The sequence below is a fragment of the Pterocles gutturalis genome, unplaced genomic scaffold (assembly GCF_000699245.1).
Source record: "Pterocles gutturalis isolate BGI_N339 unplaced genomic scaffold, ASM69924v1 scaffold42829, whole genome shotgun sequence".
Classification (NCBI taxonomy): Eukaryota; Metazoa; Chordata; class Aves; order Pterocliformes; family Pteroclidae; genus Pterocles; species Pterocles gutturalis.
The window spans coordinates 22094-36500 of NW_010137247.1; the positions used below are offsets into that span (position 1 = coordinate 22094).

The 14407-nt window shown below is 43.6% G+C and overlaps 1 protein-coding gene across 1 annotated transcript in view; it reads right to left on the minus strand.

Annotated features, from left to right (window-relative positions):
• Positions 1 to 14407, minus strand: part of LOC104468437 (voltage-dependent calcium channel subunit alpha-2/delta-4-like) — a gene marked incomplete at its 5' end in the record, with an annotated part of 43339 nt that overhangs the window by 20677 nt on the left and 8255 nt on the right. The window contains 5 exons of the mRNA XM_010082555.1: positions 894 to 1027; positions 3016 to 3094; positions 4189 to 4302; positions 12073 to 12162; positions 13395 to 13469. Coding sequence (XP_010080857.1) covers positions 894 to 1027; positions 3016 to 3094; positions 4189 to 4302; positions 12073 to 12162; positions 13395 to 13469 — 492 coding nt within the window. The remainder of the gene's footprint in view (positions 1 to 893; positions 1028 to 3015; positions 3095 to 4188; positions 4303 to 12072; positions 12163 to 13394; positions 13470 to 14407) is intronic.

The following is a 14407-nucleotide window of genomic DNA, read 5'->3' on the forward strand; positions in this document are numbered from 1 at the left end:
GTAGGAAAAAAACTATATCTCCCTGAAAGCACAGAGAGCCCCAAAAGAACAGTAGCTTTCTCTTCCTGCAATGTAGAAAGAGATGGAGACAAAGACCGAGGAACTTCTGTTTGGGGAAGTGCAGAGGAAGGGTCCTTCAGTGGCAGTCTACTCCTTTGTCCTTCCCTTCACTCCTCTGAATTTCAAAGCTGCCTTGGCAACACAACACTGCAATAGCACCTGCTTGTGCTACAAATGTCTTCAGCCTTCCTGCAGGGCTGGCCTGAGACTAAGCAAAGGGGCACTGGGAGTGCTGACTGTCTGGTCCTTTGGTGATGTGTCCTTTATCCACAGGGCTGAGCACAGGGCCGCTGCAGTGACATTAAGTCTTGCTGGCCCAAGGAACAGAAGAGTGACTCTGCTTCCCAAACTGAGATCTGTATCCTTGAGTGGCAAGCAGTATGCAGTTAGCTACTGGGCTGGAGGAAATAAATCTCTGTGACCCGTATCCTAAACTGTAAATAATCTTTCCTGTGAATAATCCTTTAGAAGGTAACCTGCTTTCACAGAAGCACTACTTAAGTCATGCTGTGCCTGTGTGATTAGTCCTGGGCTCCTGGGTCACTGCAGATTCAGACCTGAGACTGCAGACATCTCAACTCCAGGAGTGAGCAGAAAAGAAATATTGTCTGTCTCAGCAGAGCCAGACACCAGTAATTTCTATCAATCAACTAACTCCTGGTTTTACATAAGTTTCAGGACTTTATTTAGAATCTGATACACCTAAGATATTTAGATGGGAAGCTGGGACAAGTTCTATGCCTAACATGCTAGCTAAATGTCTAACACCTTTGCCAGTTTGACCCATAAGCCCTGCTGTTTGCTGACTAAAGCCTTGTGCTGTAGATCCTTACCGCACTGTCCATGTAGGCTTCAGTCCAAATAATGTCATGGTCGTGGTTGATGACCATGGGGCGGCTGAGCACATGCAGGTACTCCATCACATTCTCCTGGACATCCGCCAGTGTGGAGATCTGAGTGTAGTAGCCTTCATGGAGAAACAAGAATGTGAGTCACTCTGTTAACATGTTTCTGTATTTTTAAAAGAGTGTCCGTGTAAAGCTAGAAAACTACATGACAAACTCTGTATCTCACGGGGAGTTTATCTGCTCTTTACAAAAAAGTGCCTTGACATGCCTTGCATCCACAAGCTTCTGTGGATACACATTTCTGTGGAAATCTAGAGTTTTAGAGCACTGGCTCTGTTCTTCTCAAAACAGTGGACCAATGCTCAAGTCCGGAGTCTTGATATAACCAGAATCGTGCCAAGCAGATAGCCTTTGGGTCTTAGGCAAGATCATCCACTAATCAGGCTGCCTTTGGTCCTGAAGACCAAACACACACAAACAATGTGTGCTACCAGGCTACCCACTTACCCTCCCCAATTTTATATTAAACTCAAACTCCCAGCTTCTCTTCCAGATATTTTTCCAGCACTCTACTCTTCAGTCTGCCCAGCTTTACATCCAATGATCATGACTACTTTCATCTGCCCATTAGAAGCAGAACCTAAAAGTGCAAGTTACCTATTTTCAGAGCTTTCCCCTGCAGATAGACCCATAACACTACAACAAGCAGTAAAGGGGAAGAATGTCTCAAGTTATCAAAAGGTCCTCAAAACTAGCTCCTGTCCTGCTTCTCACCAGATGGAACTGATTGGTTGTACTTGCTATAGGACAGAGTATCTCAGAGAAGATGGAAACTTTTGCTACCACTAGGAAAACACTACCATGTGAAAGGGCTCATGATCTGATAAGCTTTGTGATGTGGAAACAGATTCAGTGTGCTTGAAAACAAGGACTAAAAGAGCTATAAAATGTGTTGAAACAGAAGAACCAAAATCAGTGAGCCTTCTTCAGAGCTCATCTGGCAAGTGAGAATTCAAGTGCAAATAGCATATTCTTGTTCTCTTTGGTTATTCAGGAGAATCCATTCTCACATTTTATGGTGAACCAACAGCACCATGAATTCCCTGTCACTAATCTTATAGGTGAATATGCAATTGGAAATCCAGGTTTTTGTTTCATTTAACAAAACCTAAAAATGTTATGTGTGATTCATAGTGCTACTAGACAAATGTTTGAGCCTTGAACATCCCCAGCTCACATTCTGCAGGCCAGCAGCTCTTGTCTGTCAATTATTTTCAGTGGCAAACGCACCCATGCATTCCGTTATCTCCTGGAGCCGGTGCTCAGACAGGAAAAATAGACAATATACCTAGCTAGTCACCCCCCAGCTTCAGTTGTCCACTCCTTTCCCTGTTTAAGAAGGATGCTGATGTAGCAGGCATTGCTGGCTTTCTCCAGACACACTGAGGCCAAGTGATGCCCAAATATTTTTTCCTCTCTTCCTTTCTCCTTGCAGACTCCGATAGGGCTAACTGGACTTTTTAAGTGGTCCCAAATGCAGAGAGGTGACTCACTTACTCTGAATGGATTTTCCCATTCATGTCATTTCATGCCAGATAGAGAGAATATTGGTTTTAGGGTGGGATTAACAAGCTATTCTGGTACCTCAGTGAAACCACTGGCACACGAAGAATTTGGCCAGGATAGAGGGGTTAACCTGCAGACCTTGTGGAAAATGCTGTAAAATCTTTAAAGAAGAGATGTTTGTTTTACATCTCAGCCAAAAGATGTCAGGCTTTCTGACAGAGATTTAGACAGATTGTCAAAAGCCAGCAACTGGGACACAATAAGCACAGGGATTTAGGTGGACTACAGCCAGCATGAATCTTGGTCATAGTGTCCCTTGGCACTGTGACAGGAAAATGTGGTGGCTCAGCACTGAGGACTTGTGTTAGTTGGACACAGGCACAATTCATGAGGACTAGCAGGGTCTGCTTTTTCCTTAGGTTGTCTTCCAGCTGTGGGCTCATGGGTCCCAGCTATAGCAGGGAAGCCTTAGACGGGTCCAGGGCCCTGTGGCTGCAGCCCACGTGTGATGGGGGGGTGGGGAACCGTTCCCATATAGCACCTTTGTTGTTGCAGGCGATCCATTTCACATTGGGGGCAAAAGTGACCTCCCGTCCAATGAGGTAAGTGAAAACCCGGACCTGGGAACAAAGACACAAAGACAGAAGAATTAGGCTGCAATATGCTACCAAATCCAAATGGCCGAGGTTTGGCATCCTGCTATACACTGGTGTGAATGCCTGTTTGTGGCACAGAGCAATAGATCTGCCTTCACACAGAGACCGGAGCCTCTTGCTCCATTTGTTTCGCAGTTTGTGGGCTGGAACTTCATTTCCAATTACAATAATCCCGGAAAGCCAAGTAGCACCTGGGATCATCTGAATAACAAGACAGAAGTGCAAATTCTATTTGATTTTATGATAGATGCTCTGCCAGGCACTCAGCAACCACATGCAGAGAGGTTTATAGATTCCAGGAATCCTTTACCCAGGGGAACAGCTGGCCATATGAATAATTTAGAGAAAGCTTGACCATTTCTCTTGTGTTTGACCAACAACAAAAGAGCCAATGCTGAAATAAACTGCTTTAACGGCCTTATGGCTCTGGTCTCTCGGTAGGTTGCTTCTCTCCCTTTGTGCATTGCTGCTAGCTGGGATGGGATAAACAAATAAATCAGGAGGGTTTAGGATGAGCCGTGGTCTATTCCACTTTCACAGTCTGCTTTGCTAGTACAAGCTTGTAGTCACAGACCTCAAAGTAAACAGGGCTGTAAGGCACCCAAAGAGGTTGTCTGGGCCATTCTCCTGCCCACCAGAAGAACTGGTAATAGCCAAACCTTTCCCAAACAGGACCAATTATAAACAGTCCTGCACAGAATTAAAATAATTTGCAAAAGTGTTTGGTTTTTTAAACTTTATTTTAAAATGCACAGCTCAGTCTTTATCATCGTATCAGGAGAACGTTTTGATTGCCCAGGCCTTTAGAAAATTAAATGTGTGAAAAAAAAAGTCTTCACTGACCTACAGATATCCATTTGTGATCCTACTGTCTCTGAAATCACTGCAGCAGGCTCCTGCCTGGCTGCTTTGTTTTGTGTTTATAGCTGGATGCATGCGGGTGTTGGAGGATGTGAATGCACAGCTCTGCCCGACATCCTGGCTCATGCTCTCCTATTTCCACCATAGCAGGATAGCACCTTTCCTTGCCCTTTCTATTTATCACTTCCCAGACAAACCTTCCGATCTGGCCAGTTGTATTTTTCAAACACAGCTTCATAATCCTCCACTGCTCCATCTGTGATCAGCATGATAGCTTGGTTACACAAGCCTCCTTGACCAGCCTCTCTGAACTACAAACAGAGAGAGAAAAAGCATTAGTTATCTCAGCACAGGCCATTTCTGTGCAATTGCAGCATATTTATTCATGATGGGCCAGATCCTGACTTCCTCTCACAAATCTCACACTGTGCTCAGAAAGAGCTCTGCTTAAATAAGGACTCTGTTTGTATGCTGCATATAATTTTTTTACTTATACAGCCCTTCATAGCACATGTGGACACAGGAGGCTTTACAGAAATAAAATAATAAGGAGAAAATAAGTGCTGCGGAGGAAGGGTGCGATTTCCTGCTGCCTCACATCTTGCACAGCGCATTCGTTTATGCAAAATGACTATAGACTGACCATAAACACTACAGTTCTGATTTGACAGCAATAACTGTCACTTTTTATGGCAGAAAATGTGAGAGGAGGGGGAAATCAGACTCATTATTTCAGGGCAAATCCATCAATCTGACAAAAACTGGCAGAGAAAGGCATGAGTGCGTGAAAAAAGAAGGCTACTGCCATCAGGGCAGAAACAGGTTATGAATGTGCCAGATAGGCCGTACACTGTAGTGACAGAGGACCTGTTATCTGTGAGTAAGTGGTATTTAAGGTAGAGTGGAAGTATGCTGTGACTGTGGTGCAAATGTGCATGTGCTCCCAAGGACAGAGGGAGAGGTGTTGAACAGGCGTGCTCTTACAGGTAAGTCAGACCCTTCCTGTTCAGGCAGGAAGACCAGCCTTCAAGCACTGGTTATCTAGTGCTCCTGCGTGTGGAGCCGTTCACCTCTCATGCCCACAGGTACACCGGCTCTAGAGAGCTAAGTGCGTTACGCAGCACCAACACAGGTGTTGAATTAGCAGTCACCAGAGGAGGTAGCAGGGGTCATCAAGGCACAAAAATGAGCAGCTGCTTTGCTGCAGCTTCTAGCTCGGTGTCAGTAGGCTCTTCTTCTTGCACAGCATCTCACTGCTTCTATGCTCTGAGCAAGGAAAAGTCTAATCAACAAAGGAGGATACAGAAACTGATGCAAAGTAAAAAAATATGGAAAGAGGAAGATATGACAACTCTGCACAAGAGATTAATGAGAGGCAATGACATGAGATGGAGGGTATATGGGAGACTAATTGAAGGTGACTAGGGTTATATCAAACAGAGGAGCAATTTTAAACTGGAGAGGGTGGTTACATCTTATAAATGAGGAAAGAGGTATATAAGTGGCAAGACTAATTGCGTAAAATAAAAGCAAGCACTGGATGGGAGAATAAGAGTACAGGGCATGAACTGGGACTTTTTAGATGTTTTAGCGTTTGATTCACAAGTCCCTTCTGGTTTGGTAATGCTATGTTAGGACAGAAGGCAAACGTCTTTACCAACACGGATGGTACTTGTGGTTCTGCTGCAGATCAGCATCATGAACATCAATACCTGGAAGCCAACTCCAAGCCCAGATTTCCCCAGTCATTTCACCACTCCTACCATTACCTCTGTGATTGTTCCTTATTATGAAAGTACCAGGTTCAGTGCTAATGTCACCATAATGTCTCCTTCCACCACCATTTATGTTCTCAGTCTGCCTCCTTCAACATTACTCTGAACATCACTGAAGTACCTGTTAATCTACTGCAGTAAGCGTGGATTCAACAGGTTCTGAATTACCACACTTATGAACCCATCTCTCCCTGTTTCATTGTAATCCCGTTACTTGTATCACTGACTAGAATCAGTAGAGACTATCTTGAGAGAGAAGGGTGGAGTAATAGGGTCATTTCTAAGTAGCTGTTATCAGGCAAAAAAAAAATAGTGTACTGAATCAGGATGAGGTGTCTGGGTGTGCACCTCCTCTTTCAGAGGGGAGACAGACTGTACCTCTGCTGCTGCGGTCATGCCAACCCAGCAGTGGGGATCTCTCATGTCTTTTCTCTACAGAGTCCCAAAGGTCTGACCTTACCAATGGTCTGAAAAAATTCTACACCTTCTACCACAGAAAAAAAAATCAGTGCCAGCTACAGGGTAATTGGAGCTCCAGGAAGGGTCAGAGCACATGTGCCCCCGGCTCAGCAAAGAGCCTCAGGGCAAAGGCTGAGGGTGCACAACAGGAACAAGCACAGGATGCTCTTAGTGCAAACAAAAGGGGAAAAGCAGTTGACAGCCACATGGGATTCTGCTGCAGACCATCAGATAGGAAAGAGACAAGGAATCTCAAGTAAACTACTCTTAGGACAGAGATCAACTGTGTGGAGAGACAACTGTGTTATCAGAGACAACAGCTAGTGTGAGCATCCATCAGGGAGGCATAGGGTTACGATGGTGTGGGAGATGCTGTCAGAATGAGCTTCAGATCACAGATAAGCGAACCTTGTAGTTATGAAAGCAGCTTATTCCAGACTGTAGCAACCTACAACATGTTTTGTTTAGATGATTATTAAATTAACACTTAATTAAGGTCACCCACCATTTCATCAAACTATTTAAGACATTTTTTCATGTAGCTTACTTCAGATCTCGTAATGCCGAGATACTGAGAAATTAGATGCTGTATTAGAACTAACACTCTCTTAATTACAGGAGTATATGATATTTTCAACAAGGAAAATGAGATCATCAGTGTCATAGAAATAGAGATTAAAAAGACAGATTTAGAAAACAAATGAACAGAGGTAATCCCTTATTTTTAGGTCCTTTTGTGGCTGGCTGCAGCTGTAGCAAATGATCTGACTGCGTTCACATCAAGCTCTGAGCATAATTCCCTGCTCTGACTGAAGTCTCAGGAGCATGAAAGAAGGGGAGATGAGGAACAAGATGTCCACAGAACAGATGTCTGAAGAGATGAGAGCTAGAGCTGCAATCGGTGAATGAGGCATGGAGCTACATATTCTCCTGTATAACTTTGGTCACGCAGACAGGAGTAATAGACATGATCTAATTAAATCAGGGTCATTGTCTCTTGTACTCCCTTGTTTGCTCATTGCCATTAACTTTGCAGTTATAGCCTGGCACAGTGTTACTAGTGAAGCAATAGGAACATCAGCATAGCTCAGTGATGTACAGGCACATGTGCTGATTACATACACACCTGGCCAGATGACTGAGCAGCCCCTCTCCATCTCCTCCTGCCCCATTCTTGTGCGGACCTGCCTCCAGAGCGGCCTCCAGAATTACTGAAAATTCAGACTTAGTGGAAAGTATCTCATGGGTAGAAAAATTATCAGTAGAGAAGGAAACAGAAAGCCAGTGAAGAAACAAGAGATGGCATTAAACAAAATGACATAAACTGGTAAGAAGGAAATCCTGAGCTTTGCGTATCCTGAAAAATGTTCTGCAGAATCCAGGTCCATAAAAACGCAAGTGAAATCAAGAAAAGATTTATAAATGTTCAGAGAAGAAGAAAGGGAGTAAAAGAGAGTATGTTGCCAGATGATAAAAAACTGAGAGAAATGGTCAGGCAGAAATGCTTTATAGCCTCCATACTTCATCATCAAAACGATGATATTGTAATGGCTGGGTACATACTGAAGTGGTAAGAAACAAAGAAAAGAATGAACAGATTACAAGCAAGGTCACAAAGTGATAGGGTTAAAGAAAAAGTTAATTGAAAGCATTTGCATAATACGTACTCAGAGGAAGGAATTGTAGGAGGTGTTGCTGGACTACTTGCCTCATGGGCTGAGACCTGACTGGGACTGTATGAGATCCCAAGAGATTAAGAGGGAATCAGTGGAAAATGCAAATGTTACAAGCAGGGAAGAAACTAGGTAAACTGTCTTTAAATGTCTATGTTATGGTTTTGAACCGTGGCTAGCAGCAAAGCACCACAACAACCACTTGCTCACACACATTGCTAGAAGAAATAGTAACACAGTCCTCTTGTGAGTGCGCAAATGAGATGCTTCCCCACAGAGGTGGGGCATAAGGGGCCAAAACCTCCTTTGATTACTCACATCAGCAGAGAAGTTCATTCTTTTTACAACACTAGTTTGCTCAAGCTACACAGAATTTTACATCTCACTGAAATCTAGTTTGTTACCAGTGCAATCATTTTTTCACCTATAGCCATTTTTAGAGTGACCTAGTCATAATTAGCCTCAAAATTTATGTCACTTCCAAGTTGAGCAGTGAGTCAAGGTACCATTAAAACAGCTTGGTGTTAAGAGAAGGCATCATTCCAAGATGGCCTCGGAAAGCAGAACCTGAGGTTTCTTTTCCTCCATAGGGTCAAAAAATATCAGCTTTCAAAATAGTCTGAGTGGATCCTGAGAAAGGAGGACCCATGGGTCACAGATTTTGTACTATCTAATCCTAAAAGATTCATATCTAACAAATGTATGACTATATAGATATGACTTTCTTAGGATTAAGGGGTATGCATTTGCATATGTATATATGTACATGCATATATTTGGCATGTCTATAAAAATCTATAAATACTTTTACAATTGATGCACATTGGAAAGGATAGTCAAAGGCTCAAATACTGAACAGGAGGCTGAATACTAGCTGGAGAGGAATACCACAAAGGCAGATCAACTGGATAGGAATTAACAATGTGACAGTGTCTGAAGAAAGGGAGCTGTTGTCTTAGGTTGTGTTAAGAGGACTGTGGTGTGTAAAACAAGGAAGGTAATTATTCTGCTCTGCTTAGCACTTGATAGCTCTCAGCTGCAGCACTTACATACTGTTGGGAGGATGGGGTTTCAGGGAAGACAGGCAGCTTGGAAGCAGCCGTGAGCAGAGCAGCAGCCAGAACAGAGGGGTATAATTCCTACAGGAAAAGGTTGAGAGGACAAGGCGTGCCAAGCTTGTTGAAACAAAGATAGCACTGACATAGACTAAAACTTGATAAATAAGAAAGGAGCTCAAAAGGTAGTACTTGACACCTGAGAATTTTGAAGCACTTTATAAATGTATGCTTAAGACCATGGTTTCCCTGGGATGCATATTTTATTGAAACCACTTGGTGTGTGGCTAAATTGAAACAGAGAGTTTAAGTGGTTTATTGAGCATGGCGGAGAGTGGCAGGGGAGGCTCTGGCTAACTGATCTCCTGAAGCTGTTCTGCAAATTGCATCACAGATTAAAATATGCCCTGTCTACCCCAGAACATAATGGAGGAAAACAAAGACGGTGAGAGATTGTGCTCTTCTTCAAATGCTCTCTGCTACTTATACCTCATTGAGTAGGTCTCTACTGGGCTATTAATTCTATGAGCAATTGGACTGAGGAAAATTACCAGGGAAATTTTGCAGTCACTTTCATTACAGATATTATTACTGGTTGTCTATTGTAATCAGCAAAGCCTGTTTCATCAGTGTGATGTAGCAATTTTCATTTTCATTCTCTTACGTGTGCTCCTGTGAACAATAACAGGACAGTCTGTGAGGAACGGCTATGATTACAAGCTGAGAATGTGAATTTTGTCTGATGGGAAGTGGGTGGCCAATTCTACCAAAGTTCCCCCTTGTCTAGCCTGCATGACTGCGGCAGCACAGGTTTGTTTCAGGGCATACTGACTGAAACACTTTTCCTCTCCTAGTGCTGATATAGATCTAAGAAGCTCTAAGAGAAGATTTCAGAGAGTTCTTAAAGCATAGGAGCACTTGGCAGGTGGTACCCTTTTTTGAATGACACACTGCGAGAAAGCTGTGACCAGTGTTTCTGTGAAAGGAAAGCTGGATGGAAGAGCTATATAGCCCTGTTTCACACCTTTCTTTGACAACAAAGTTACTGTTTCTGAACTCCTGTTTCATGGACAGCAGTTTCCAAGATGCAAAGAAGTGTGACACCAGCAGTCACTGAGACAACAGACACCTTTCCTCATCTGCAGATGCTCAAAGGAAGATGTTCAAATGCCTGAGCCAGTTGCCTTCTCCCTGCATCTGAAGTGATAACAAAATGCGTGAGGGAAGCAGCACCTCACCTTGTGAGTGAATAACATCAAAAGGTTTTATCACCACTGGGTGCTGTACTGTCTAAGAGCAATCTCAGAGCTGTTTTAAGCTCATTAGCCAAGCGAGAATCAACAAGGATCAAGATAAGTAATAACTACTTAAACTGCTGACTGCATTTTTGATGCCAAATAGAGAGGAAAAATATTTTCTCTACCTGCCTCTGTTCTCTATTACTGAAGTGGAGTTATGTTAGTCCACTGGGCTGCATGGACATTACTCTCTCTGGAGGTATTTTTGGTCCAGCTGTGTCAGTGGAGGACAGTTTTTTCTGTCTCAGCTGTTCCACAATGTACCTTCTATTTCCCATGGGCATACCTGGCTCAAAATATGCAGGGTTTTATAAAGATTCTGCCTCCTGGAGGCTTGAGGATTGACTAGTCTGTTGAGTGAGCCATGCCTGCCAGAAAGGAGGTGCGAGGTCTCCTTATTAGTGGAACCAGACCAGTTTTGGTGTCTGTGCCTGGCATGGCTGGCTGCTATTTCAGCTGGGGCAAGCAGGCTTTCATTAGGGTTACGCTCAATTATTCTCCACTGAGACTTTCAAAGCTGTGCTGGTTGAGAGAGTCTGCAGTTGTACTGCATTGGGCTTCTTTAATATGTTGTCACTGTATGTAACCAGTGCCACATTACATATTAAGAAACCATTTTTCCTCTGGTGGAAAAGTTGTTTAAATATTCTGATTCATACAACACAGGCCTATATAGGCTGTGGATCTTTGGTTTTAAAGATAAAGTTAATTTTGTCATAAAGTACAAGGATACATGTAGATAAATCTGGCAGGCATGCATTATATCATTACTACTTCCCTGGTCATCTCAGTAAATATCTTCCTCCAAAGATACTGAACCATTACTACTAGGAGTGCTGCCAGCCTATTACTGCAATGCCAAGGCTACACCACACTCTTCTCAGGATGCCGTTTAAACCGTTACGTTTCTATCATTGCTGACAAGTCAGCTCAGCTTCCACCATCCCTGGGTTCAACTCTGATCGTGCCTGCACTGACATAAATCAGGAACAGCATCACCACAGACAACAAACTTAAACTTTCAGTTTGTAAAATAAATAAGAGTGAAGAATCCTTCCCAGGGTGACAGGACCTCTAGCACACTACCTTTAACATCAATGTCATCATTATGGCCACTAGCATCATACCATGTACGTATTTTTGTCAGCACCAAAGGCATTGGCATCATTACAGACAAGTACCGTCTACACTACAGACAGTGCCATGAGGAGGTGGGGGTGTTCAGCTGGTTCTTGGTCTTTTTTTTTGTTAACTTTCCTTAAGAAACAGAGTTAAGTCTTATTTTTACCTCCAGGCTACTGAAGTCCCAATTGTTCACATAAGGCAATAAATCGTTCACAGTTCTTATCACAGGACATGATCAGACTGACTGATTAATTCTCCTGTACCTGTTTTCTTCCCCAAGCACTGATACTCAGCAAAGTGACATTGAAATAAATCTGAAGCCTGAGAAAAATCTTTCATGTCTTCATCACCATCTACTTACCAAGGCTCACTAATAACATTAATTACAAATGGAATTGTTGCCTTCGGCTGATAAGTCATATTTAATTGCCACCATCTATAACCAAGGGGTCTGGGCGATGCCCACTCATGAGGCCACAGCCTTGTCAGCTCCTGATCAGGGATCGGCAGCCCCAGGGCATCAGGCACAAACCAACAGCTCCCCGAAGCCAGGTCACCCCTGCACGCTACTTGTCACAAATTTGGGCCCTGCTGCAGCACTGTGATGGATGTACTAAGTCGTTAAACGTAGAGGGGAAAGTAGGGGTTGGCAGGGACATGTGTGCCCGATGCAAGCATCAGCACCACCTCTCTTACCTCTCTCAGGATTTTGAAGGACTCTGTCAAGGCCTTGTTTACGGTCCCCACTCCTTTTGCCTGCAGTTCATCCACCAGCTGCTTGAAATGCTAGCCGGAAGAGAGGCAAAAAGGCAGAAATTAGTTGCAGGCAGGGAACTCCCTTGGACTATAGGAGGAAAGGGTAACCTGGAAAAGTCTGTGCCATCAGGCTGCCAACCCTTCACCAGTGCTGGTGGGGCAGTGCTGCACTGTGATGGACAGAGATGGGAAGGTCAAGTGGCTGCTCCACTGGCAGTGCCATCACGTTGCACCTACCCCCAGGCAGCCACAGCAGGACTGCATTTCTCAGCCTGTGGGCTGTGAACCATTGGTGGTCCATGGAACATCACCCAAGTGACAAAATATTAGAAACTGGGCTTTCCCTTATCCACCCCTTCAGGAAAAAACCAACCAAACAAACATTCCTGTGCATGCAATAGCAACAGGATTGGGAAAAACAAAAGTAGTAGACAAGCATTCAAATTTTAACAGGCATTGGGCTGATTGTAAATGAATCCCTCAGAGAGTACTCTCTGTAGGATGGACAGTGCCCAAAAGGCTAGGGGTTTCTTTGGGTACCACTGCAGGAGATATCACCCTCTGGAGTCATACTCAGGGCTAAGCTGGGAAAGAAATTTGGAGAAATATGGTTGTAAAAGACATGAAGGAGTATGGTACCTCCGTGGTATTAATATTGAGAGAAAAAGTAAGAAAAAAAAAACAGTAAGAAAGCTAAAAATACAAGTCAGCCTGGAGGACAGTGGAGCAGCTGGATGCAGGCTGATAAACTTGGGGCTGCTGAGCCCTCCTGCATCAGAGCAGCAAACCCCCTCATCAGAGGATGCTTGCTGGCAATGCACCCTGGCAAAGAGTGAGGCCAGGCTGAGAACATATTCACTGGGAAAGGGCTGATTTTTCTCCTTTCCAAGATCTGAGGACTTGGGGTTTCAGAGATGGAGAACCTTTGCCTTCTGCATGCTGTTTTTCCACAACAGCCTGGGCCAGGTCCACTCGTGCTCAGGCAGTGGTGGTGCCGAGTCTGCTGTGATACAGGGAAGCTGGTTGCTGGCATGTAGCTTGCCAGCTGACTTGACATTACAGCGGCTTCATGTAAGCAAAGGTGAACCAAGGACTCGGCGCACGCCACTGAACTGGTGTTTGTTTCTGAAGTGCAAACCCACGCGCTTCTGGGCAATGGTTGTTTCTTGTCCCTGAAGTTTCAGGCTGCAGCATCTTAACCCCATGTACTTATTGCAATAAGAGAACTACCTGAATAACATTGAAAGGAGCCTGGTACTCACCTCTCTGTTATCTCTGTCTGCTTGTACCAGGATACCCTTAAAACAGGGTTCGATAAAATGAACATAATCATTGTACTGCAAAGAGAAAACGGAAAGAAAGGGGTTGTAGTGGGTGAAAATTCACAAAATGGGTTCACATCTTAGGTGGATGTTCTGAAAACAGCATGGAGCATTATGCTATTTTATACTTATTTCCCTTAAGAATTGTTTGTAGTGATCATGGCAAACTATCATTTTGATAAATCTTGTATTTGTTTAAATAATTATGGTATTTTGCCGAGTTCTATCTGGGCATACCTACACATACAAAGTTACTTTTTTTTCCTCTCACACTCTAGAGATTTTCTCCACACTCTATTAGCTTGTGCCCCTGGCCTTGCTTCTAGCACTATTTACACTTATTTTTGACTTCTGGAGACTTTGTGATTCCCCAGTTGCCAACTGAACCTTGTGAGTGGTTTTGTAGCTTAGTGTCTGATGCCTCTGGCACACAACTGAATGATAACATATTGAGCTACCACACATACACTGACCAGTGATAATTAGTGGGGTATATGCTTGTAGCCTCATACATATGTGAGGTAAAACATATGCCAGTGCAAACCTTTTCCTGCAAGGTTCAGGAAAGCATAATTCATAAGAGCATGGCTAAGAGGCCACTGATGCTCAGCTGATCAATAGGAGCTTAGGTCAGTCTATAATGTGCCTGAGCCAGTAGGTTCTTGGTGTGAGTACGGTAAAGAAATATATATTATATGCTCTTTCTGGGATTGTTTTGGAAGAACAGATGATATTTCCAATTCCTTAATTCCTTCTATCCAGCCATATAAAGACAGAGCTGTCACCATTGGAGTTTCTATTTTACACCATGAGAAGCTATCAACAAGAAGTAAACTTTATATCTCAGTGGCCATGCCCTTGTAAACTTTTATAGAAAGCAGCCTGGGGAAAGACACGGTACTTGAATTAGCTTTGAAAATTAGGAGGTAACCAGCCATTTGCATTTAAGCTGG